This window comes from Sapajus apella, unplaced genomic scaffold, assembly GCF_009761245.1.
Source record: "Sapajus apella isolate SASKATOON/1434 unplaced genomic scaffold, GSC_monkey_1.0 scaffold17, whole genome shotgun sequence".
NCBI lineage: Eukaryota > Metazoa > Chordata > Mammalia > Primates > Cebidae > Sapajus > Sapajus apella.
The window spans coordinates 4430973-4458760 of record NW_022436957.1 but is presented as its reverse complement, the minus strand read 5'-3'; the positions used below and the strand labels follow the sequence as shown (position 1 = coordinate 4458760).

Below are 27788 nucleotides of genomic sequence, written 5' to 3'. Positions count from 1 at the left end.
CCTATCTCACTGGTTCTCACCTCAGGGGCAGTTCTTGTCCCTCGGGAGCATTTGGCAATGTTTTGAGACATTTTGGGCTTTCACACCTGAGGATGAAAGTGCTACTAGCATCTTGTGGGTAGAGGCCAGGGACGTTGCTAACATCCTCCAATGCACAGAACTGCCCCCAAAACAAAGGCTTATCCAACCCTGGGTGTCAGTAGCATGGAGGCTGAGACACCCTGCATATCCAAGATGAATAGTACATTCCTACCTTCAATAGTAGACAACACGTTCTATGACAAATTGTACCCCTAACAAGGATCAAAATTCTCATAAGTGTAAATGCTTAGATATACTTAGATATATATTCTTGCCTCTTTTGAAAAAATAAATTATGGGGAGTTTGAAAACAAGCGATCTACTTTGCAGAATCAGATGAAAGGATCTTTCTGGGACTCCACTGTGTAGAGACACTGAGATTCTTTATTTGCTGTGCAAGGGATAGACTGGTTTGGTAAATTTGCCAGTATAGGTTGGTATGTGTGAGCACATGGCTTTGGGATTAAGGCTGTCGACAAAGCTGAAATTCTGTTACAGACATTTCCCATGAAGTGTTGTAGCCACCAGTCTTCTTACTTACCGAGATGATTTTTGCCCTGAAGGATTCAGTGGAATTTTTGCCATGGGATTTTCAATCTTCTTAGATAAGTTTATTACTGAGAAATTAATCTGTATATAGCACTCCCTACCCCCAGCCCCCCAAAAATCTTCTTGTATCAGAGGAAAGACTTATGAAAAACTGTATTGGGTGGACCCAACTGTGTGGACTCAGACAGGGTTTGAGCTCATGTTTCTTCTCTTAGAAGTGAATGTTGGGCTTCAAAGTTAATTGAAACAGGCCAGGTGTGGTGGCTCGTACCTGTAATCTCAGTACTTTGGGAGTTGGAGGTGGGCAGATTGCTTGAGTCCAGGAGTTCGAGGCAGCTGGACAATGTGGTAAAATCTCATCTCTACCACAAGTACAAGAAAATTAGCCAGGTATGGTGGCCTGCACCTGTTGTCTCAGTTACTCAGGAGGCTGAGGTGGCAGAATTGCTTGAGCCTGGGAGGTTGAGGCTACAGGGAGCCGAGATTGCACCACTGAGCTCCAGCCTGGATGGCAGGAGTGAAACTCTGTCTCAAAACAAAACTAAATTAAACAAAAAATAAAAATAAATGGAAACAAAAGCAACAACAGCAAAGCTTAAAGAGAACACATTCAGAAGAATAGTGGAGAGATATGAAGAGGGGAAGTAATAGTAAAAACACAAAGTCCAGGGAGGTAAATCTACTGCTGTGTTAGGGTAGCATATTTACTGAAATTAGGTTGACTGAAAGGTGCTTGTGTTACATGAGAAGTATTTCTTCAGAAAGGCAGTTGAGAGTCTTCATCAATTCACATCCTGCCAACACCTGCAGAAAGCTCTTTGGTTCCTCTTTCTGCTTAGACATGGCCATTTACCCTCCTGCTGGACATCAGGGTGCCTGGACTCCCTTCGTGGATGTTGCATGAAATAGGAAGCAACATTAACATGAAAGAGAAAGAAAAAATTAACATGAAAGCGGAAGCATCTCCTAGCTTCTCCTTCTCGTCTGCCTCAGTGCTTCTCCCTGAAGGATCTTTGAGCTGCCTATTAAGGGGCATGTGTTTGCAGCTGAGTCCTTTTACAATAAAAGCATTGCATTTTGAAATTATACGTGGGAAACCCATCTAATATAAGGTTAATGTTCGTAAACCAATAAATATTGGAGACAGGTCTCAATCAATGTTGAGATTTCTTTTGCCAAAGTTAAGGCCTCAGGAGGTCCTGAGAACATGTGCCCAAGGTGGCTGGGTTGCAGCTTCTCAATGCATTTTTGGGAAAAAGAAGTTACAAGCAAAGATATAAATGAATACATGGAAGATATACATTGGTTCGGCCTGAAAAGGCAGGACGTTTCAAAGCAGAGAGCTTCCAGGTCATAGGTAGGTTCAAAGATTTTCTGATTGGCAATTGGTTGAAAGAGTTAAGCTCTCCCTGAAATGTTGAAGTCAACAGAAAGAAATGTTTGGGTTAACGTAAGGACAGTGGGGTTGAAGAAGCCAAGGTTCTTGTCATGTAGGTGATGCCTCCAGGTAGCAGGCTTCAGAGAGAATGGATGGTAAATATCTCTTGTTGGACCTTAAAAGGTGACAGATTCTCAGGAAAAAAATAAGTGAAGGAGATTCTCTACAGAGTGCAAATTTTCCCCACAAGAGATGGCTTTGCAAGGCCATTCCAGAATATGTCAAAGAAATATATTTTGGGGTAAAATACTTTTGTTTTTTTCAGGGACTGCCATCTATCATGTGATGCTATACTAGAGTCAGGTTGAAGTTGTGTATCTTATTGTCAGTCTTAAGATCTCTATGTTAATGTGAATGCTAGTCAGTTTTGCCTAAACTCCAAAGGAATGATGGGGTATGACACATGTCTGTCCCTTTTCTGTCATGACTTGACTAGTTTTCCAGGTTTATTTAGGAACCCCTTAGCCAAGATGGGGTCTACTGAGTTGGTTGGGGGTCTTAGCACTTTATTAGTTTATTTTTACTTTACCGGTTGAATGGTCCTCTGCATAACTGTATTTTCATCGACCTAAATCTTAAACATAAGTATATCGATAAAAAGAGTCACATTCTGTAAAATATTTTAAAAGATTTATTCCGAGCCAAATATGAGTGACCATGGCCCATGACACAACCCTCTGGAGGTCTTGCGAATATGTGCCCAAGGTGGTTGGGGTGCAGCTTTGTTTTTTTTTTATTTTTTTATTTTTTTTAATTTTTATTTTTAGATAGAGTTTCGCTCTTGTTGCTCAAGCTGGAGCACAATGCTGTGATCTTGGCTCACTGCAACCTCTGCCTCCCGGGTTCAAGTGATTCTAGTAGCTGGTATTACAGGCATGTGCCACCACACCCGGCTAATTTTTTGTATTTTTAGTAGAAACAGGGTTTCACCATGTTAGCAAGGCTGGTCTCAAACTCCTGACCTCAGGTGATCCGCCCACCTCCGCCTCCCAAAGTGCTGGGATTACAGGCATGAACCACCGCTCCCTGTGGTTTTATACATTTTAGGGAGGCATAACACATCAATCACATACATTTGAGAAATACATTTGATTTGGTTCAGAAAGGTGGGACAGCTCACAGTGGGGGTGGGGAGGGGCTAAGAGGGCCTTTTAGGCTATAGGTAAATGTAAACATTTTCTAATTGACAATTGGTTGAGTTTTTGTTTAAGGACCTGGGATCAATAGAAAGGAAATGTTCAGGTTAAGATAGAAGACTGTGGAGACCAAGGTTCTTTTGAAGTCTCATAGTGGCTGCCCTTAGAGACAATAGATGACAAATGTTTCCTATTCAGGCCTTTAAAAGGTGGTAGACTGGAAGAAAAAGGTCTAGCTATGTTAATAGGGATTCTTTACTGATGTGCATTTTCCATCACAAGGGATGGCTTGCAGGGCCATTTCAAAATGTAACAAAAAATATGTTTTGGGGGTAAAATATTTTGATTTTCTTCCTTGTCTTCTAATGTTATGCCAGAGTCAGGTTGGGAAGTAAGTCACCATATATAGAGTTAAATAAAACCCATCTGTTGAGAACTTATGGTTTATAAGGCCCTAGACCCCTTAGATAGGAATTTGGGCAACATTAAAAAACCAGAGCTTAGTCCTCAAGTAGAATGGAACAACAGTGTAATGCAGAATGAAAGGACCCAATTTATTACTACAACACATGATTTATACTGAAAATTTTAGTCACCAGTATCTTTAAATGATAGATTATTTTGTTAAATTGACATTTTAAAAGGGTACATGATTCTGAGTTGCAGACACTTCTATTATATTCAATATAAAGACCTTCTCTATATGCATTATTAAGAGTTCATTGAGTACCAGTTATTGCATTGGTATGTCTCTAAGTTATTAATTGTTCAAGAGGTAATTTTTCTCTAGGTTATCAAAACCTAGAAAAAATGTGTTTCAATTGTCTCATAAAGCTTAAGATAATGTAATTTTTATATAACATTTTTGAGAATTATTGCTTTGGAATGGTTATTTTGCATGAAAAATTATTATTCAAAAATTAACATGAAAGAGGAAGCATTGAAAGTTTTTTATAAAGTTTCCCATTTTTATGTGTTCAGGATCTATTCTCAGACTTCATGTAATTTGAAGTAATTGATACTATTTGGCTCATGACTCTCAAATTTGCATGCATTAGGATCACATGGGGTGCCCAGAGATGTATTTTTCTGGCTGCAACTTCAAACCTACTCAGTCCTAATCTCGGTGAAGTGTGGATGAGGGGAGAACCAAGCCCACAGTTTACTGATCTGCGCACTTAGTTCATTGAATGGAATAGACGTGTTTGACAGTATAAATCTATTCAAAATGGGATAGTTATAAATGATAGAATCATACAGCATGTGATCTTTTTATCTGGCTTTTTTTACTTAGCATAATATTATTAAGGACCATCGATGCTGTAGCATTCTTTAGTATTCCATTTCTTTTCATTGCTAATATTTCCATGTATTTTTTAAATTTTTATTTATTCATTCATATGTCAGTAATTAGACATGGAATTTGTCTCTACTTTTTAGCTATTGTGGGTAATTCTGTAATGAACATTTGTGTACAAGTTTTGGTGGTATGGATAGAATTATAAATATATTGTATTTATTTTATTCTGAAATTTTGGTACATAAAACTTTACTAGTTTACTCTGGAATTACATTACAATATTAAAATAAACTCTGTATTTCTTCCTTTGCCCCCTATTGCAAACCCCTGACCTAATAAAACTAAAATCCCTAACAAAAGGGGGAAAACAACAACAACAGCAAAGTGCAGAATGGATGCCTATCTGGAACTCTAAGCATTAACCTTAAATCAGTTTTGGGGGAATTTGATGAATACTTAAAAAGATGAACAAACTACCTAAACACCACACAATTTTAAATCATGATCTTGGAATGACATTTACTTTCATGCGCTGAACTGACTATGGTGTGTATTTAGTGCTTGACTTAATATTCCCATGGGCTTAAGAAATCCATGAGGACTTCCATTATGATAGCCTTTGTATTTGTGCGTGTATGCACACCAGTGTAATTTGCATTTCCATCTGTTGGTGTGCAGGTCTTGAATTTTTGTGAGTGTGATAGTATAATGGAGTAATAGTGACATTTGTTAAAGAGGCTGATTTCTCCAATGGACACTATTTTTCTTTTTAAAATATTGATAGAATAACATCCACTTTGCTGAAGAAAAAAAGGATCATAAAAATAATAGTTTAATGAGAAGATGAATATGAGGAATGCTATTTTATATCATGTGATATCTCCTTTTCCCTCTTTCTGCACATCTGATTATTCCCTCCTTTACCAAGGGTGAGCTAGATAGTTGGCAATTTATGCTTTTGTTTCTTTGTGCTCTGTGCATGTGCATGCTTATGTGTGTCTGTTTGCATCTGATTATTTTTACAATGACTCCAGATTCATGAAGTATGTTATTTTTTATTGCTTTCTCCCCTGTGATATTCCTTACTTTTCTGGTTATTCCATATGTGTGACTGACCTACTTATTTATCATTTCCTACTAATTTTCTCATCATTTTAAAAGGCTTATTCTTCTTGCATATGAGCTGACCTGAGAAAGTAATACCTATTCTTAGAGAATTGACACAGAACAAAGTATAATTCTGTTACAATGAGAAAACATTGATGTGTAGGTTGTAATTATATTAGAAACCCAACTCTACTTTTGAACTGCTGACTTTGGCTATATTCACTGGTTTGAGTTTTTAGGGGACAGTCCCTATCCACTGGTTTCTTTCCAGAGTAGAAATTGTATCTATGACTTGTAGAAATAATTAATATTAATCATGTCTTGTAAAGCTTTTCTGCATAAAGGCTTTCTTTAAATAGAATGTGCTCTTTATTGGCCTTGACAACAAATTTCTCCCAATTATAGTAACAAGGTTTCTGTATTGAGAAGAATTAACTTAAAAATTCTATGATTATATTACAAAAGGAAAAAAACAAGAAATGTGATCTTTCCAACACTTTTTTTTGTACAGGTTTATTTTCTTAATAAAAAGTCTGAGCAAGAAAGGGTCTGCTTTTTTTTCCTCTTTAGAGCAACAAGTTGAGGCCTCAGCCTATAAGAAAGGAAAAGCTCCCTGTCTCACGGCTCAGTCGAATTGATTCGGTGGGGCCATCCGTGTGGTAGGCAGTGGATTTACATTTGCCTGATAGTCTGTCAAGCAGCAGAAGGGAATTTGCTTGCCACTATGAAGGTGGTTTTCTGAAACTGTCTCCTCTTCCCACTTCCCTTCCTCTCCCTCCCCCTTGTTAGGAAGATCATGGCGTGAAGACAAACAGATGCCTGCTGCCAAAATGCGCTACTTAACCTGACCCTCAACCAGGCCCACAAAGGAGGGCTTTGAGATCCCCGGAGAGGCAGCCCCTGCATTTTATCACTCCGTGAAATTTGGAGTGAAAGCCCCATGCCTCTGACTGTTTAGCCATGAGGGATATGGTGATGATGGTGCCCGGAGGGGACTGAGAAGCCAGCGAGAAAAAACACAAAGTAACAGCAAGGACAAAGGCGGCCTCCCCCCACTGCCCTGCTTTGATTGTTAGGTGGTCTATAAACTCCGAGAAATAGTGCGTCTAGGGCACAAGAGCATTTTGTTGTCACTGGTTCATTTAGTCTTCTGGGTGGGGACGCAGTGGAGGCAGTGATCTAGTCCTTTCTGAGCTAGAGGGGTCACTGATTTTGCTCATTAGCAAAAAGCAACAGCAAGTACATTTCCCAAAGAAAGAGAAGCTTATCACTCCATGGGAAGGACTTGCCTTGTCTTGCAGATGTGAACTTTCCAAAAATATTTAGTGCAGTCTATTTCCAACAGATGACATTCTGATATTTTATTTTTGCCTTGCATTCTCTTTGTAATATAGTCTTTGCATATTAGTCAATCACATTTCCTGTTGAAAACGAGTAAGTTGGATGTGCGTTTCTTGTTTTCCTATAAATATGAAGACATTTCTATTATATTAAAGAAGCGGAAGGGAAGCATTCTGTAAATTATAAAAGTGCATTCAGTGACATTAGAAATAAAGCAAATCTGTTTCCCTTTGGTGAAGTGAGAGTACAGTATCAACAGCATCTTGGTGAAACAGTTTTCTGAGGATACAGGGTATTTAAGCTACTCTTATGAATTGATACATGTGTAACAATCCGAATGAGTTGGGAAGATACGGATAAAACTTGGAAAAAAGTGTCTTTTACTCTTCTTTCTGTGTGTTCTTGTCCAGTTAAACTTTTAAATGTAGTGTTTTCTAAGGCTTGTGTATTTGAGGATACAATGTATTTAAGTTCCTCCTATGAACTGATATATGTATAACAATCTGAATGAGTTGGGAAGAAACTAACAAAACTTGGGAAAAAGTATCCTTTACTCTTCCTTCTGTGTGTTCTTGTCCAGTTAAACTATTAAATGTAGCGTTTTCTGAGGATACAATGTATTTAAGTTACTCTGTGAATTAACAATCTGAATGAGATGAGAAGAAACTAACAAAACTTGGAAAAGAGTGTCCTTTACTCTTCCTTCTGTGTGTTCTTGTCCAGTTAAGCTGTTAAATATAGGGGCATTAAATTACATTAAGCTGCCTATTCAAATTTGTGGGATTTGTACACTTTATCTAAAATCTCCAAAATGATTTCATGTGTCAGTGAGATTCTTCTTAAGCTCCCCACAAGTGACAGAAAGCAGGCATTAATGGCATTATCTATGTCATAAATATCACATGTCTGTTATGATAACGATGTTTTTATATAAGTTATTTTCAGGTGCATTAGAATTTCACTTTGGGAATCTTATCATTTGATAAAGCAAACCTTTGAGTGCTGTCTTTTTGAGGTAACTAAATTCTAGTTTTGCCAATGATATTCATGCTTTTGGGACAGGAAAGCTAGGTTCTTTCTCTCTGAAAAGAAAACATACGTTTCTTTTTTCCTTTTTTTTTTTTCTTTTCTTTTTTTGAGACAGAGTTTCACTCTGTTGCCCAGGCTGGAGTGCAGTGGTGTGATCTCAGCTCACTGCAACCTCCGCCTCCCGGGTTCAAGCAATTCTCCTGCCTCAGCCTCCTGAGGCTGAGGATTATAGCTAGGATTATAGGCACATGCCACTACGCCCAGCTAATTTTTGTATTTTTAGTAGAGACGGGGTTCACCATGTTGGTCAGGCTGGTCTCAAACTCCTGACCTCATGATCTGCCTGCCTCGGCCTCCCAAATTGCTGGGATTACAGGCGTGGGCCACCGCACCTGGCCCAAAAACGTACATTTCTTCAATAAGAGTCATTTTCTTTTGTTTGTTCTACTGGTGTTTATAAAGCCTGCTATACTTCTAAAAACATATTCACCAGTTGCTCTAAGCATTGCTAAGATCCAAGCTCCCACTTGTCCCAAAGCTAAAGTTTACTCTGAATAGCTGTGAATTATAGATGATTTGTCTTTGATCTTGGAACACAGCAGAAACCTCTGGAGTGCCTCTATGTTGCTGAAATTTAGTTTTATTTTCATGCTTAAAAAGATCAAATCTGGTCAGGCATGGTGGCTCACACCTGTAATCCCAGCACTTTGGGAGCCCGAGGTGGGCAGATCACGAGGTAAGGAGTTCAAAACCAGCCTGACCAACATGATGAAACCCTGTCTCTCCTAAAAATACAAAAATTCGCCAGGTATGATGGCACATGCTTGTAATCCCAGCTACTCAGGAGGCTGAGGCAGGAGAATTGCTTACACTGTGGAGGCAGAGGTTGCAATGAGCCAAGATCATGCCACTGCACTCTAGCCTGGGCAACAGAGTGAGACTCCATCTTAAAACAAAAACAAAGATCAAATCTATCTGGAACATAGTCTTCTCCCATCCCACCTGCTTTTGCCTGGTTAATCCTACCCATTTTTTTTTCTGCCCTTTGCCCAGGGAATTTGGCATAGTTGTCACTTGGGTTAGGTTCTCCCCATCTGCACTTCTGTACACCTTTTTCTCATGGCTTTGATCCCACTGTATTGTAATGGTTTAATTTTGTTCTCTATCCTAAGGTCAAAGCAGGCAGACTGTGTGTCTGATGCATCCACATGCTCCCAATAGCTCCTGGATTGCCCAACACATAGATGTGAATCAATAAGTATATATGCAGAGAAGGAAGAGAGGAAGGTTACAAAGTAAAGGAAGACTGTTGAAAGATTAGAAATGAATATTGGTGACACAATAGATCATCAGAGAAGCTGTGGCTACATTCTTTGCTTTTTTTTTTTTTTTTTTTTGAGACAGGGTTTAACCATGGCCAGGATGGTCTCGATCTCCTAACCTCGTGATCCCCCTGCCTCAGTCTCCCAAAGTGCTGGGATTACAGGCATGAGCCACTGCGCCCAGCCCATTCTTTGCATTTTTTATGTCACAAGGGTTAAAAAATTTCAATGCACATGTATCATCTTAGTTGCTTGCATCAGGTAGTGTCAATGAAGAAAACAAACTACTTTAAGTACATAAACTGGAAGGAATTTAATACGGGGGATTAGATACTTCTAAAATGATTAGAGGTGTTGAAGGAATGGGCTGTAGACTCAGCCTCCAAAAATGACTCTAAAACAATAGAGAGCTGACTCTCCTGCTTGCTCTAAGCCCTCTCTGAAGTAACAATGTCAGAGTCAAGAGATATCCCCTGATGAAGCCTCTACAGGAAGCTGGAGAATGAAGACTTAAAGACTGCAGCAGAAAACCTTCACACTTCCACAGGGGTTCTAAACCACAGAAATACAGCTAGTGCTCGACTTACGACCACGGTCGGGACCGCGGACCAGTCATAACACGATTTGGTCGTAAGTTGAGTAGGCTATATGTACAGTTGAAATGGTGCACGCGGAGATGGTAGTGCTGCCGGAAGCTGGTCCGCACTGTTGTACGCCCAGCTGGGCAACGTTTGCGCTGCCAGACGCAGAGCAGTCGTGGCTAGCGATTGTGGTTGTAAAGTCGAATGGTCGTAAGCTGCATAGGTGGTAAGTCGATCAATACCTGTAGTGAACAAGGCACAAGTAAGAAAATACCTTCTGCTTTCTTTTTGCCTTCAAATGCTGCATAAATGTATTGATGAGCATAACCTAATTGAATTCAGAATTTTAGTGGCATGGTCATCTGGGAAATGCAGTTTGTACTTCCTCTCCCACTAGAAGGTGAGTATGATGCCTGTTGAATGCATACTTTTGTATTTTCCTTTTAACTTTCTCAGTTTCTTCTCTCCAATATGGTAGCCACCAGCCACATACAGCTCTACAGATTTAAATTTATTAAAATTAAATATTTCATCTTTCAGTCTCATTAGCTGCATTTCAAGTGCTCAATAGCCCCATGTGGCTGCTGGCTGCCATATTGGATGGTGTATATATAGAACAACTCAATTTTTGCATTATGTTGGACACCACTGCTCTAGATTATGTGAGCTTTTTTCTCTGCATTTTTTTTTTTTGGTTCAGCAGAGCAACTGATGAATAAATGGGCAAAGGGGTCATGAACGGATGCTTAGAGTTAATCAAAACAGTTTTCAGTTAGCTAAGTTTTGAAATGCAAAACAACAACAGGAGGAGACCTTTGGTTGAGTCCTTAAATGTGTATTTCAGTAAAGGGGATAACAAGGGAAAACAAGCATAAGAAATTGACGTTTGCATTGCCTATAGTATGAAGGAGGCTCTTCTAAACCCTGTACAAAATCTCTTGAATGACTGTGATAGTTAAACAAACCTTCATGATCCAAACTTACTGAGTTAGTGCTTGCTGCTCATTTTGGTTCGGTTTACAAGTAGCTTTTATTTTTATTGTATTATGATGCAATTCCACTGGCCAGAAGAACCTCAACATCACTCTTTTTGGGGTGAAAAGAGAATAAAATTAAATATCCAAGTGAGGTTGTACAAATTTCAAGTTTGGATTAAAGACCAAACAGGTTCTATTATAAATGGAGTTTTCCATCCATAAGTAACATACATTCTCTGCCATGGTGTTTCCTTTTAAGCTTCTGAAAAGTTATGAATATGATGTCTAACTCATTAATCTGGAGCAGACCTACCACATAATGCCAAATTGAATGGGTTTGCTCAGGGATGCACTAATGTCTTAGAGGAGCTTTCATGTTGACAAAGCTGGGGTGATTTGATCTGGCAAGGGAGACAGGAAACATGAAAGTCCTCATGAGATTTGGCTCCCTGGTCTTTTCAAGAGCACACCATGCCTTCCTTGAGTTTGACATATCAGACAACCAAGCCACACAGATAGATATTAAGCTGTCAGTGTTACAGACTCCTTCTATCAGAAGAGGATTAGTGTTGACACTGTTGCTGATTGGTCTCACTGCAAAGACATGCTTCACTTTAGGTTCTCTCTTAGAACCTACTCTAATCACTTACCTCTCAGACAAAGAGAAACATTTCTTGGAAATAATAAGCTGACAGCATATAGTTACCCATGGGATTCTTATATATTGCTGATATAAACAATCTTATTAAGCAAGAAGCAGATATTATAAATAAGACAGGCTTATAAGTAGCTCTGTGAGATTTAACATAGGGACAAAGAGCAAAATCCCATTCCTCCTGTGATGTATGCTGCATTTTATAAGGTTATTAGCACAGGAAAAAAGGACACCAGGCCACCCAACTTGGGAATACGATTGACATGGTTCTCCAGATATACCTACCAAATGTTTTCTTTGGAGATGTGTGTTGTCAAGAAAATGTGTAGAAAAAATATATATACGGAGGTAAGGATCAGAGCTAGATGTGCATAAGCTTTTAAACATAGCACCAAGTGAGGGAAATCCTAATCTCCATTCAACTTGTCACAGAGGAGGTTTTTTTTTTAACCTTGCAGCACAGTGATGTCAGAATCATGCTGTGCAGATTCAATTCTGACTTTCACTGGGGAGAGAGGCCTGGCTGTTTAAGTCCTTGGAATGCTGTGACTGGTGATTCCAGTTGAGTCACGCAAAATCTGATCTAATGAACACTTGAGATTCTGGATGCACAACATGGGTCCCCTTAATTCAGCCTGTAAAAGCTGGCTAATGGCTCTGTCAGGATTCTTGAGTTATTTTGATTACCTGGGGGTCAGTGTTGGAGAAAGCTGAGCAGTGGATTTGATAGACTGCCAAAGGATACAGATGCCCTATAATCAGATTATAATTTTTAAAAATTGTGTGTGTGTGTGTTACACTTTGGGTTGAAAATTACATGTGCAGATATTTTCTAGCCCTTGCTGATTTTTGAGCACTTTGATTAAATATACATTTTTATTTTCACAGAGAAAAATCTGTCTTGTTATGTATATCATTTTATTAAGCTGTCTGTGCACCAGTAAATTTCCCACTGAGGGTGAGTTTTTTGTGTCTTTCATAAAATGTTCATGTGAGAATGTAAGCTTCCTCCTATGAGGAAAGGGCACCTACCCCCTCCTTCACTGCTCTGTGTTGGTCAAACACCAACATCAGTTTTCCATCATTGGGCTTTTAATAAACACAGACTGATTCTGCTGATTTTAGAATTCATGTATCAGTGTAGCCAGGGAGTGAACATACTACTGAAAATTCATACTTACCTAGGACCATGCCATGCAGTAGTTTGCAACTGCAAAAGAAGTAGGTTCTATCCATTTCCTATCTTCCTTGTGAGAAACATTTTGCTTGGATGTTATAAGAAGGATTTATCTAGTATAAAGCAGGGAGAGGCAAAGAGGGTTCAAGAGGCAAATTGAACCACAGTGCTGAGTGACCTCATTTCCTGTGTTTTGTAATTAGAAGGGACGACAGAGAGACAGAACAATTGGGATCCCTACAGAGTCACCTTGGAGCTTACCTGGGACTTCCAAGATGACTGAGGTTATGCTGGGTCCTCTACTTTAGGGTTTCTAAGGCTGTGGTTAAACCACCAGTTTATACAGCCTATTAGAACTGACTTTACAGAACCTAAAAGATTCTATGTTTTGTCTCTTCTTAAACAGTTCCTTGGGAAGACATATCATCCAGTTGGTATGAGGTTTCAGATCTGAAGCATTTGTCTTTAAATCTCTGTTTATTCCTATAGGGCCATTGATAGGAACTTAATTTTTTTTAATACTCTTTGCCCATAGATTTATATCCATAATAGCTTTTTAATAATGCCAACTAGAGAAAACTTGTAATTTGAGATTTTAAATAACTTTGAGATTATTTAATGAGTTTGCTTTTTTTTAATTTTAACTTTAAAATACAAACTAAGAAAGTTATGAGAACAGTGCACAGAACTTCCATATACTTAATCATCTAAGTCAGGGTATTGCAAGCTCTCTGTCAAAGAGGGACACTTTGCTGGCTTGGTCATCTGTTGCAACTACTCAGCTCTGCTGCTGTAGTGCAAAAGCAACCACAGGCAATATGCAAATAAACAGGCATGGCTCTGTTCCAATAAGAGTTTATTTACGAAAACAAGGGGTGGGCCACATTTAGTCCCTGGTTTCTAGTTGCTTACCCCAATATAGACTTACCAGTTGTTACCTTTTTTCATTTTCTTTCTTCTTATTCTTTTTTTTTTTTTTTTTTTTTTTTTTGAGACAGAGTTTCGCTCTTGTTACCCAGGCTGGAGTGCAATGGCACGATCTCGGCTCACCGCAACCTCCGCCTCCTGGGTTCAGGCAATTCTCCTGCCTCAGCTTCCTGAGTAGCTGGGACTACAGGCACACACCACCATGCCCAGCTATTTTTTTTGTATTTTTAGTAGAGAAGGGGTTTCACCATGTTGACCAGGATGGTCTCCATCTCTTTGACCTCATGATCCACCCGCCTCGGCCTCCCAAAGTGCTGGGATTACAGGCGTGAGCCACCACGCCTGGCCTTTTTTTTTTTTTTTTGCTATATTTGCTTCGTCATATTATCTCTCTCTCTGGATATACATATATGTATATATACACAAATGTATAACATATACATATATACTATGTGTATATAAACATTCACATACTCTTGCAATGATTTTTTTCCAACTATTTGAAAAGAAGTTGCAGCCATCATGATTCTTTACCTCCAAGTAATTAAGCATGCACTTCTTAAGAACAAGTGCATTCTCTTAGTAACTATTAAGAGAATGGAATTATCAAATGTAGGTGATAACACTGATATAATACCAACATCATTTGATAATAAAATTATCAAATGTAGATGTTTTAACATTGATGTAATACCAACATCTGATCTATGGTCCATATTTGATTGTCACGATAATGTACTTTATAGCCTTATTTTGTCTAATTCAGGACCCAATTCATCGTTATACTTGGCATTTGGTCATCATGTATTTTTAGCCTCCTTTGGTCTCAAATCATTCCTCAGCCTTCCTTTGTCTTTCAGGACACTGATATTTTTGAAGACTAGGGGCTAATTGCTTTGTAGATTGTTTCGTATTTCTTCTTGGTTAGATTCAGGCTCTCTATATTGGGCAGGAATCCCGCCCCTGTGAGATGCTGAGTCCTTGCTAGTGCATCCTTTCAGGAGACACATGAATTTCATTCTGCTTTTTACCCCCCATTCTTGGAGGCTATATCTTTGATCCCTTAGTTAATGTGCATTCTGCTAGTTTTCTACACTGAAAAGTTACTACTTTCTCTTCATAATTAATATCTTTTAAATTTGAGCAGTGACTATGGGAATACTATTTGAAGCTTCAATACTGTACTAAAAATGCCATATTAGAAGATTGGGGTTGAAAAATAGGAATGCAAAGAAAGTGTGCTTTGTCTTCCAGATAACAGAATTCTATGACTTTGTCTTTTTCAAAAAACTTAATGATATGCATGATGGTATCATTTAAGTGAAAAAGAATTACACTGAGAGTATGGTTTTCTGATAATAACTACCTTGAGTAATTGCTTTCCTCTCATTTACTTATGTAGTTTCTAAACACTTCCCCTGAAACTCAAAGGACTCCCTTTGTTGTGAAAAAGTAGTTATGATAAAATGAGGCCCGGGTTTCCTGATAAGCTTCCCTGTGAGAGAGTCATTACCCTTCGGATATTTCAGAGCAAGTTGATTTGTGATGTGAACCGTCTCAGGCCTGATGTTGTTGTGCTGGGCTGGCATGCTAATCCTCTGTGGTTGAGGCTGCAATGATTGTTCAACTGCACTTCGGAGGGCTGTCTGCCAAAAGATTTCATTATTTTGGCAAGAGACAGTGCACTTTTCGACACACAGGATTGTAACAATTTCTATACAGTACCAATTTAGAGCTGGAGGGAGGCCATGAATACTTCTAAAGGCAGTAGGATGCATGTATTTTAGGAAATATATTTGGGAGAAAAAAACAGCTTTCATCTAAAAAGCAGGTCTATGGCTTTTCAGAGAAACTTGCTGCCATGAATTCAGAAAACAGAAATGGTCTTTGCAAATGTTTGTAGATAGCATTATTATATGATATGGATGTATACCCGTATAAAATTAAAAGTTGGAGGTTTTTGGTTGGTTGGTTGGTTGTTTTTTGTTGTTGTTGTTGTTTCTTTGCTTTTTTTTAGAAAACCCCAAGCCATTCCTTATATCCAGGTAGTACTCCAGGCAACATCAAATATGAAGCATTATTTGATTTTTTAATTATTCAACAAAAAATACTTTTGTGAAAGCATACCATATGTCCTACAAAAGGTACTGTGCTCTGGTCTCAAGACATCCCTTCTCATTCCACGTTCTGGCCACACACAAGAATATTACCACTCCACTCAATCTTAGCTTTTGGAAATGCGGGCAAGAAATTTGGCACTTTAAAAACAATTATTAGAACATGCCGAGAGACTGGAATTAAGAGAAATTTGAATTTCTTTTCCAATTAAAAGGGAAAAACTAGTTAAGCATTACGGAAATATGAAAGAACTATAAAATAAGGTCTCCTTATTGGTCCCCTAGAAATGGAAGAGAACTAGATTCACTAAGTACCTACTGTGTGTAGGTACCTTAAAAGGTGGTCTTTATCAATATCATTTGAAAAAAGTTCACCTGAGCAAATATTTTTTCACTCTTTTATGTATCAGAAACCTATAGTTAGAGAGGTTAAAATAAAACCTGAATGGGAAAAAAATCATTTAGCCTGACGTAGATGAAGGATTTTAGACCATGTAAGCTAGCTTCTGGACATTGTCATGGCAGTAAACTGTCATGGCGCTGGTGGAAGTATCTTTTAGCATGCTAATGCATTGTAATGAGTACATAAGGAGCACATGGGCAACCAGAGGTTGCTTTCATTTACCATCCTGGTTTTGGTGGGTTTTGACTGGCTTCTTTACTACATCCTGTTTCATCAGTGGGGTCTTTGTGACCTGTATCTTGTGAAACCAGTCCTGCCGGCCTCCTATCTCATCCTGTGACTAAGAATGCCTGACCTCCTGATAATGCAGCCTAGCACTTCTTGGCCTCATTTTACCCAGCCCCTGTTCAAGATAGAGTCCTTCAGGTTCTAACACCTCTGGCAGGGCTGCTGTCTTTTGATATACCTTTTTTTTATACCTTTTTTTTTTTAATTGCTTGGAGAAGTAGGAAGTTTTTTGTGTGAGAGAAAATGTGTCACTGCTTTCTCTCACATCACTTTAGCTTTTGTTGAATTTTTTTTTTTTTCTTTGCTGGCCAGAGTGTTACAGAGAAATAGACTTTTGGCAAACTTATTCTGCAAACATTTACTCAGATGATTTTACGTAGGTTGTGCTTGTCAGAGAGATTTCATAGAGTATTATTAAAAGAAAATGTTGGCTGTCATTAATGACATTTTGAAAAATGTCTTTAGATACTGCTGATTACTAGTTATTGGAACTGAAGCAGGAATGCAATTAAAATAGAGCTTTAAATGAATTACATATAACAATGTAGACTTGGCAGAGCTTCTGGGTTGATAGCAAAACAAGTGTGTTATGCATTGCTTCGATTAGCATTCCAGAAATATGCCTGTTTTTGTAAATGGTATTTGTTTTGTATAAGGTATTTGACTATTCCACAAGCTCTCAGGACCGTGGTTATATGGGATGATGGAGATTTCAAAGGCTTGAGATGTTTTGTGCACCGATGTCTATAGTTGTGAAAATGTAACTGTGTACACATGTAGCAACATATTTTCATAATTTATATTCATAGCAATGAGAGAAAACAAAAATCACATGCTCATTTTGAGATATTGTTGGCCACATAGAATTTAACAGTTTCTTTATGGAATAAATGTTTGTTGGATATTTCTTGAGTGAAATGATAAAGACTTACCTTGCAAGTGGCAAGAGTGTCATGTATTCATTTCAAATAGTCTTGAGGAAGAATTAGGTCTTAGCATGCTTATTAAGTAACCACTAAACGTTTTTGCCTTGGAGCAAATGTCTAAAAAAAAAAGTCACCAGAACTCTGAGGACAATGCATTGATGTAGCCTCAGGAAACAAAAAACTAGCTCTTTAAGGAAATCATAAGTAAGTTAGATATGTTTGTAAATGTTTTGTTGCTATTAGAAAATTGTTTTTGTTTTACAATTGCCATATTGGTGAAAAATTTGTTATTGAACATGCTTGGGAGAGATAAGCACTATAACTTGGGACAGGCTCATATATGTCTTAGAAAAGGATTATTAAAAGCTCAAGGTTTTTTTAATTAAAATAATTGATAATAGATTGTTTTCATATGCAACATCACTGACTATGAAATCTGAAATATTCTTATAAGAAATATACATCTTTAATGACACCTATATGAAGCAAGAAAGAGACATTATTCCAAAGAGTAATGGTCTGGGGATTGTTCATGGGCAAAGATTCAGCTACTTGCAAAGTCTTTGTCATTTCACTCAAGAAACATCCAACAAGCATTTATTCCATAAAGACACTGTTAAATGCAAACATCAAATTTGATCGCAGTTCTTTTTAAAGTTTAGAAAACATCAGAATTTTCTGTAGAACTTGTTAAAAGAGATTCCTGGGCCCTGATCCCAGAGACTCAGACTATGGGTTGAGAATGAGGCCCATGAGTTTTCATTTCACACAAACTCCAAGGGATGCCCACACTATCAGTCACTGATCACACCTTGAGCAGTATTGTTATAAAGAATTGACAGTTGGCACAGGGGCAGTTGATTTCATACATATCTTTGATTAAAAAATGGCAATTAATATTGAAAATTTCTTCATAGAGTCTTCGAGTGTATCTTCTAACTATATATTTTAAAACATGGATGAGGTTACGAGAAAATAGAGTGAAAAAGTAGTATTGGTTCACCAAATATCCTGAATTCTGCAATATATATATCTGAAATTTAACTGAGGATTTCCACTGTGATTGGAAAATTTATCAACAATGAAATAGAAATAATATAGATAAAATATAGATACAATAATCACGAATGTATGAGAGCTAGGGCTATGCCTGTATTTAGATGACTGACATCTGATTATATATGACTGTTAATGTTTACAACTTGCATTAAATATAATTTTGAGAATCAAGTTTCCATGCATATAAATGTAACATTTTTTTTCAACTATGAGGCCTGGCTACTATCAATCAGGCACACATAGATATCCCATATGTACACAAAGACTACATATACTTTATTTTTATTTTCATTTTTTGAGACAGAATTTCACTCTGTTGCCCAGGCTGGGTGCAGTGGCCCTATCTCAGCTCACTGCAGCCTCCATCTCCCAGGTTCAAGTGATTCTCCTGCCTCAGCCTTCCGAGAAGCTGGGACTACAGGCAAACACCACAATGCCAGGCTAATTTTTGTATTTTTTCGTAGAGACAGAGTTTCACTTTGTTGGCCAGTCTGGTCACGAACTCCTGGCCTCAAGTGACCTGCCTACCTCAGCCTCCCAAAGTGCTGGGATTACAGGCTTGAGCCACCTCACTTGGCCTCAGACTATATATACTTTATATTTCATGTATATATATAATGTATATACTATACGTTAGTAATAAACTATGCATTATATGTGTATGTAATTTGTGTATTCAACAATCTTACTATGTATTATTACAATCATTCTTGAACAATGGAGTCTGGCTAGTGTCTTTTTTAGAATATATATGGTAATAAGTTATATGCATGTATGTTTAAGAATACTTCATTTTCTGTGATGAAACTCATGTCAGAATCTTACAGATTTATTCAATGTATTTTAATGGAGTGAATAAACTGGATGTATCTGAATGCTGTTGGATTCATTGGTACAAGGACACACATTAACAATACATATGTGTACATATATACATTTAATATAATGCATTTTCACTTACTTGTAAAGGAGTATACGAAAAATAGCCGAATGCTGCCAATCTAAAAGAAATGTAATATTAAGTTTTATGAGAAAAAAATTCTTCAGAAACAACAACCCTTAGAAAGTATTTCTTACTGAATAGAAAATATTTCTTACCCCAATTCCTCTGGCTGATGGTGACGATCATTGCTTTTCCTGTAAGTCACTGCCAGGCGGTAACATTTCCTTTTCAATTATGTTGAAATACATTTTTTGGTACCCATTCTGTAATGATGCTTTTGCTCAGATTTGTATTATACCCAGTTAAAAAGAGCAGCTGATTCTTTGGTTTTCTAAACTAACCAGAATAAAGGAGCACTGAAAAGCCACAATTATAGGTGAATTCTTTTTTCCTCTTGACTTTTTTTTTGTGTTTCCATGTTATTTATTTTTATTGTTCCTTCCTTTCAGTGCCTGGAGCCCTGCAAGGAATCAGGGGACCTGAGGAAACACCAGTGCCAAAGCTTCTGTGAGGTAGGAGAACGTCAGTGGTACTTAAAACGCTTGACCCAAATCTGACTATGTTTACATGGGGTCATGTGTATGAATGGGTCTTCTTATTCTTCTGCAGCTTGGGGAGATCATTTACTGCAGGTGTGTGGGTATATGTAAATTCACGTAAAAAATATAGAGCCTTCTTAAAATCTGGCTACCCACTCCTTGCATTATTGGCTAACCAAACCAAAAAAAAAAACAAACAAAAAAAGTTATGTGTGGATGGAAGACTAGAAGTTTTCTAAAGGTATAGTTTGTCACCACTCTCCCACCTTACATCATAGCTATTCTGAGTAGTTTTCACATGCTTTTGAAATATTCATGCCATTTGGGAGAAGAGAGTCATATTATTGCTCATGGTGTTTCTCAAATATTTTCATCTCTTTGTTCCTTCTCGGGGTTCCTCCCCATATCCTGGGCAGAATGCTTGCCTGCTTTTAACTGTACAGGAGAGAGGCATCTTACTTCACCTAACCATCAGTTAGATTAGTATTTATCTATTCATCTATTCATCCATCCATTCAGCCAGCCAGCCCGCCAGCAACCCAGTAGGCTAGCCAGCTGGCCATCCATCCATCCATCAGTCTATCCATCTACCCATCCATCCATCTATCTATCTATCATCTGTCTCTCCATCCATCCATCTATACATCCATCTATCCACCTGTCCATCTATTTTCTATTTATCTATATCTATTTATCTGTTTCTCTATCCATCCATTCATCCATCCGCTCTTGCATCCACCCATTCATCTCTCTATCATCATTATTAGGAAAATGTATAATACTGTCCTAGAAGACCACTGTCTAAAATCACCAATACTGCAAAAAAGGAGAAGACCTGTTTTACTGGACTGTATTCCCCAGGGAATACAGGGGGCACAGGCCATATACCAGCATGGATTCTGCTAATAAGTAGCCACAAAGATGCAAGGCCAGGCAGATTGCCTGGTTCCAAGGATTCCAAGGACAGTGGACATGAGAAGTAGGAGAATCTGAAGGTTTAGGGGGAACAGTAGAGAATGAATCAAAAGAGTCCACCTTGGCAGTCAGGAAAGCTCAGCTCAGAGTCTTGGCCAGAAAAGGTGCCCCCAACATCAGAATGAAATAACATTATTGATTATTTTTTAACAGAACTGGGGGCTGAAAGAGAACTCTCCCAAGGATCCAAGAGACATTGATCTGGTCTTGATCCACTGAAGCAAATAAATGCTAGTGTAATCCTGTTGCCTGTGTTTCACTCTGGATCTTATTCTGAGAAGATGACTGCAGAATTAGGCAATAATGGCTTCATCAATATGTAGGAGTGTAAAATATCTTCATGATCTTACTTGACCTTTCTCATACTCCTGTAGTTAAGCAAAGCAGATAGTAAGTCCCCAAGAGTTATGTGTGGAAGCCAGAAAGGACTGGGAAGTTGAGGCTCCTCAAATGAATGGCTTGTCTGCAGCCAAGCCTCCAGGTAGAAAGGCTGGGTCTAAAACTCCTGTCCTCTGACCCCTCTCACTGATTGTCTAAGTGTTGTTCCTGGTCAACTCCACTCGGTCAATCACCAGGGGTCATAGTGGGTTTGGGCCCCTTGAGACATAGAAAAGATGCAGAAGAAATAAAACTGATGATTTGCTGCAAGGACAAGGAGAATGAGGCCATCTCATGGCTTTGTGTTCTGCTTTTACCTTTCTGTGTTCCTACTTTAACTATTTTAAAAAGATTTATTCATTCATTTATTCAACATGAACTTTTTGAATACCTGTAACGTGTCCTGCAGTTTGGTAGAGATGTGGTAGTAAACAAGTCACGAAAAAATTCCAGGCTTTGTGGGGCTTATTTTCTCCTGGATGAAAAAGCTCAGCTGTGAATGATGGCAACTTCGTTCCAATCCTAACTCCAAAACCAATTTATTCTATAAATTTGGTTAAATCAATTAACCTGTGTCTTCAACCTCATTTTTTTTCAAATAAGGGATTTATCCTATTGATCTTACACGGTGTTTGTTAAAATAGATAATGAATGTAAATGTATGGTACAAGAACTTATCAAGCTGTACAAAAGTAACAGAATGATATTTCCTTTGTATTATGTGTTATAGGCTTGAGAGTCACAGCTCTGTGAGGTATCTAAATCAACTATTGATTCTGAATTTTTACCTACATTGGTAATCCTTAACCACACAATTAGAGCACACTGTCTAGTGGAGTGACTGTTGTGCTCTTAACTTTAATTTTCTATTCTATTCCATACACAAACTATACATCTATAGGCATGAAAATAGATATTTATGCAATCTTTTTTTTTTTTTTGGCTGCCCAGGCTGGAGTGCAGTGGTGTGATCTCAGCTCACTGCACCCTCCGCCTCCTGGGTTCAAGTGATTCTCGTTCCTCAGTCTCCCAAATAACTGAAATTACAGGAATGTACCACCATACTCAGCTGATTTTTGTATTTTTAGTACAGACAGGGGTTTTGCCATGTTAGTCAGGCAGCTTTCAAACTCTTGGCCTCAAGTGATCTGCCTGCCTGAGCCTCCCAGATTGCTGGGATTATAGGCATGAGCCACTGCTCCCAACCTGTTTATAGAATCTTGAGGAACAAGGTATTTCTTTTATAAATTTATTATCCCTAAATATCAGTGATTCTGGGCTGATATTTTTACATCTGATCTCTGAGAAGGAAGATATAATTGAAAGTCATTTGAAACCTTTCTTCCTATAAATTTCAAATTCAAGAGCAGGTTTCTGTAACTGCCATTCTCTGAAGTAACTGTGAGGTGTTCTGAACCAAATCCAGTTTATTAAAATGGGACTCAGGTGTTGAAATTGTGATCCGTTCTGGCAGGAACGGTTAATCAAAACTTGAAAGGTGGGGAAAGCAGATGCCAATTAATGTGAAGAGCTTTGTTGAGTTGCTTCAGCCCAACGGTTAAATAACTCCCGACTTGATGTTCCATTTTAGTGGCTTCAATTGTTTTTACATCCCTGTGTGGTTTTTTTTTTTTTTTTTTGCGTCTGTTTTATTTTGCAGTACGTATCTGACTATTGTGTTGAAGTAGACTGAACCTTGAAAACACTGTTGGCTGTTTCAGCATTTTTAAGTCTAGTCACTTATTGAGACAGGTACAATCCCATTCATCCTCCCCATTCTCACAGTATTTGTTAAGAATGCACACAAAGTCCATATTGTCATGACTCCAAGCTTTTCCTTTGTAAAAGCTCAGACCTAAAAGGAACTCTAGATTACAATATTCTTTAACTGAAACAATGACACCTTTAGACATGTTTGACTCAATATGTTTATTTGCAGGGCAGTCTGAGCTTATTTGTCTTCTAAGCCATAGGTTTGCAAACCATGATTCGCAAAGCAACCTGGCCTGCCTCTTGTTTTATAAATAAAGCTTTGTTGGAACACAGCCACACTGGTTTGTTTACATATTGTCCATGGCTGCTTTTGTGCTACAACAACAGAGTTGAGTAGTTGTAACATTATATGGCCCTTATAGCCGAATATATCTTTTATCTGGCCCTTTATAGAAAAAGCTTTTCAATTCCTGTTCCAAGAAAAAGAACAGGCTGAGGAGTGACTACTGCCTGTAATACCAGCACTTTGGGAAGCTGAGGCAGGAGGATTGCTTGAGAGCAGGAGTTCAAGGTTGCAATGAGCTATGATCATGCCATTGCAGTCCAGACTGGACAACAGAGTAAGACCCTGTCTCAAAACAAAAAACAATAAAACAAAGAACAGTGATAATTAGGTCACAAAACTCACCTAACCACAATGAAGAAGTTAAATGTTTGTGTCAGAACAGGAATAAAATTGAGATATTTCAGTAGTCCTCTGGATTATATGACATACTTTTTTCATGTATCAAATTTTTGTAACATGGCACGTAATGATAGACACATAGGCAGATAGATTCTGTTTTGTTGGTTTAGTTTATTAACTAACCATTATCACTGTCCTCTTATTTTCAAAAAGCTTAAAAACCATGACAAACTATTTTTTTTTTACCAAGTACAAAATGTACATTTTCCTAGATTGAAACATTCCTTTCTCACAATCAATAGAATCTTAAATTTTAAATGGCAATGTTTTCTTTCTCATTCTTCATGATCTTAGTTTTGGTGAAACTTGATATATCATTATTTACGACTTGCCTCCTTGCTGGATGAAACAGCTTCCATCTTTAATTTTTTTTTATTTTTATTTATTTATTTATTTATTTTTTTACCACAGCACTGAGTTTTATTAGGGATTTCATTAAGGTTAAGTTTCTAGGAATGAGGGAGTCCTAGTTAGAGGGCACAAAAGCCCATGAAGCCTCCTCAGATCTCATAGTGAACCACCGGCTCAGGTTCTTTGGAGGGCTGGCTACCTCGTTCCAGGTACAGATCATTGTAAGGATACTGCTTTGGTGCCACAGGCTGGTAGACAGGGTAGTTATGCCCTACCCAGAACATGAACATCATGAAAACCACAAAGCCAAAGAGCTGCCTACACATGTCATCCCAAGAAACAGGTGTGGGGGACATATCCACATGGTTCCTGGTATACATGTCTATATCCCAATGCATCGTTTCACCCCAGTTCAACCTCAGGTCTGGTTGGTCCCAGTCATACCATGGATCCCTCTCTTGCTGTGAGCGGTCAGGGAGTTTCAGGTAGTCGCCATACCCCATGCCATCATCCGGGTAAGGCTCGTAGCCTTCCATACACATATTATACTTCTTGGCAGCGGCGGTCTGTTCTTCTGGGGTCCTAGGATAGGGCCCCGGGAGCATGTCCTTGGTAAGGTGGGAGGCTCTCTGTGCGCCAAGTGGCACCACATTCTGGGATGCCCTTTGGAGCCACCGGACTACCAGGACCCCGGCCCTGGCCACCGCCATCTTCACTTTCTTCACGGTTTCCTTCTGTACCCCATCTTTGATTTTGATGTTTCTAATTCATGACATCTCAACACTAAATAAGTACTCAGTGGATGTCAACATTGGAAGTATGCAGTACATGCTAATGTCATAGAAAAGCTGAAACCTCATTCACTTTAGGGATCATCAAGGCTAAAAATATAAGTTGTTTTGGATCAGTATGCATCATGAGATATGCAGTCTTAGCCTGGAAAAGGGAAGGAAAAGGAGGTTTTCACTTTACTATGTATGTAATTATCAAGTAATTTTTTTGCAATTTTGCCTTTTGAAATGTCTTTCAGGCTTATAAATTTGATTTCCCTAAGTTAGATGTGAATTTCATTAGGTAAGCTTGATGGACAAGGAAACTGATACACAAGGAGAAGGGATTTATTTGCCCAAGATCACATAGTTGGTTAGTGGAGTATAAGATCTAAAATACAGGTGGTGCAATCTAGTTACATTTCTTTCCTGCTGTATTCCAGGGTTTCCCTCCTAAACCTATTCTGTGTCATAGCACACAGAGCAGAGAATGATGTTTTACTTCCCTCATCAGGGAATAAAAGATGAACCTATGTCAAATGTAAAGTTGCTGGCTCAGTCATACCTGCTTGGACAGGCTTACCCTTAAATGAGAAGGAAGTTTTAGTGGTTTAAAATCATAGTTAATTAATGGCACCTCAAGGAGAGAAGGAAGACAGGGCTCCTTACCCCTTCAGGTAGCACTGAGGGAAATATTCCAACACTACTGAAAAGAGACCTCAGAAAGTAAAAGGGTTAACATGCCTCCCTCTCCTACGTGGGGATTTCTTGCACTCAAAACTTTTTATCTCTTCACTGCTCCAAAACCAGTTTTATGTCTTAAAATTTGAAGTGATAATTAAATGCATCCCTTTAGGAATTGGAACAGAACCTATACCTGTCTGGATATGTCTGTAAAATAGTTAAAACTCTTGAAAGAAGCTGATGAGAGCTAAACAGGAAAGTGATGTAATATGCCCCAGATATGCGTTGGGGTGGAAAAGGATCATTTAGTACCATTTAGCAATCTTTCCCTTTAACATATCAGAACAGTGCCCTCCCCAATTAGAATATACTTGTGAAGTGGAAATAAAGATGAATTTTGTTGCTATTCTTTTTAAACAGATACATGTCCAAACTGAAAGATGAACTCAGTTTTTATTATAAAGAAGATTTCCTATTTGGAAATATTTTCTTATTTATTTATTTATTGTATATTTTATTGCGTTTTGGGTTTTGAGGTACATGTGAAGAACATGCAGCATTGTTGCATAGGTACATACATGGCAATGTGGCTTACTGCCTTCCTCCTCATCACCTATATCTGGCATTTCTCCCCATGTTATCCCTCCCCAACTCCCCACCCCCTGCTGTTCCTCCCCTAGTTTCCCCCCACAGACCTCAGTGTGTGATGCTCCCCTCCCTTTGTCCATGTGTTCTCACTGTTCAACACCCGCCTATGAGTGAGAACATGAGGTGTTTGATTTTCTGTTCTTGTGTCAGTTTGCTGAGAATGATGGTTTCCAGGTTCATCCCTTTCCTAAGAGCATTGTAGTATAGCTTCTGGGTACTTTCTTTTAGGGAAGTTGTCAATTATTTAGGAACAGTAGAATGGCACCTGCAGTAGCGTGCCTAGTGGGTGAGACACAGGCTTTTTCTTCTACTTGGTACAATCTGATCCACTGAGCAAATCAGAGGTGGTGATGGCTCAGTCCAGAGTGGTCAGAGTGACAGATTCAATATGTGGAATGGGAGAAAGAGTTGAATCAGTGGTGTCGCCAGAGATTTTGTCCTTAAAACCTAGAGTAAGGAAGCTGGAATGTACAAGATGTGGAATACGTGTCAGGCACAGATAGTTTTGGGGGTGGGGTAGGGAGAAAGAATAGACCAGAAGTTTAGTGTTGAGCGTGGTATGTTTCAGATGCAAATGGAAATCCATGTGAGATGTACTGTAGGCGAATAGGCACAGGAGTTTGCAATTTAGGTGAGAGTTCTAGGCTGAAAGAACAAACACCATGCATGAAGGTACTGTTTAAAGTCATAAAGCTCAATGAGGTGACAGAAAGAAAAACAGGACTATGAGTCACAGCAACATAAGAGGGATGGGGAGGTGAAGAAGGAGACTTAAGAGAGGCCAATAAGGTGGGAGAAAACACGGGGGAATGTGGTGTTCTGATAGCCAAACGATGAAAGCTTTCCAGGAAGGAGGAGGTAATCAGTTGCATCAAATGCTGCAAGAACTTGGAGACTTGAAATTTGATCATCAGATTCTGTGACATGGAGCTCACTGTGGACTTTGACAAGAGCAGTGTTTTGGGGTGGCAGAAGAAAATGCCTGATTAGCATAAGTTCAGATAAATGGTTGGAGGAATCAAAGAGGGAGTGTAGAAGCATTTCAGTGAACAATACTGTAAAAAAAAAAGTGGTAGGGGGTGCAAATGAGATTGTGGGAAGAGGTGTGAACAAGGTAATGAGATATTTAATTGCTTTTAGAGTAGATAAATAATTATGTTTTACAAGCAGATGAAAACTATTCAGAAGAGAGGGTTATTTGATGTTGGTAGAGAGAGGGGGAAATTGCTAAAGCACATGACCTTAAATGGCAATGTCTACCATTGTGTGTATGTGGAGGCAGGTTTGAAATGGGAGCATGCTTCTATGTTCTGGGACAGTAGATGCATGATAATTCATGAGTGCATGAGATTTTAATGCATCAGATGCAGGTGCATTGGTGGGTGTGAAAACAGCATTTGTGGAACTTCTCTTTTGAATGCTTTACTTTTCTCAGTGAAATAGGAATCAGGGTGACCAGCTGAGAGTAAGGACCAGAGAAAGGCATGTAGGCTGGGGTAACTGACACATAGACAATTTTCAAAATGTTAGTTTTTAGTATTATATATAATAGGATTTTATTTTTAGAAATGATAATCATTGGTCTTTTACATTTTTGTAACACTTAAAAGTGTTACTCATATTTCTGGA

The 27788-nt window shown here is 38.5% G+C and overlaps 1 protein-coding gene and 1 pseudogene across 2 annotated transcripts in view; one reads left to right on the top strand and one right to left on the bottom strand.

The window, feature by feature from the left end:
* The window catches only part of ANOS1 (anosmin 1), a 192645-nt gene that overhangs the window by 87136 nt on the left and 77721 nt on the right, over nt 1-27788 (top strand). The window contains exon 3 of the mRNA XM_032285867.1: nt 19806-19868. Coding sequence (XP_032141758.1) covers nt 19806-19868 — 63 coding nt within the window. The remainder of the gene's footprint in view (nt 1-19805; nt 19869-27788) is intronic.
* Nucleotides 24104-24795, bottom strand: LOC116556626 (annotated as a pseudogene). Its single transcript, XR_004271094.1, has one exon. The product of XR_004271094.1 is annotated as an NADH dehydrogenase [ubiquinone] 1 beta subcomplex subunit 8, mitochondrial pseudogene (transcript).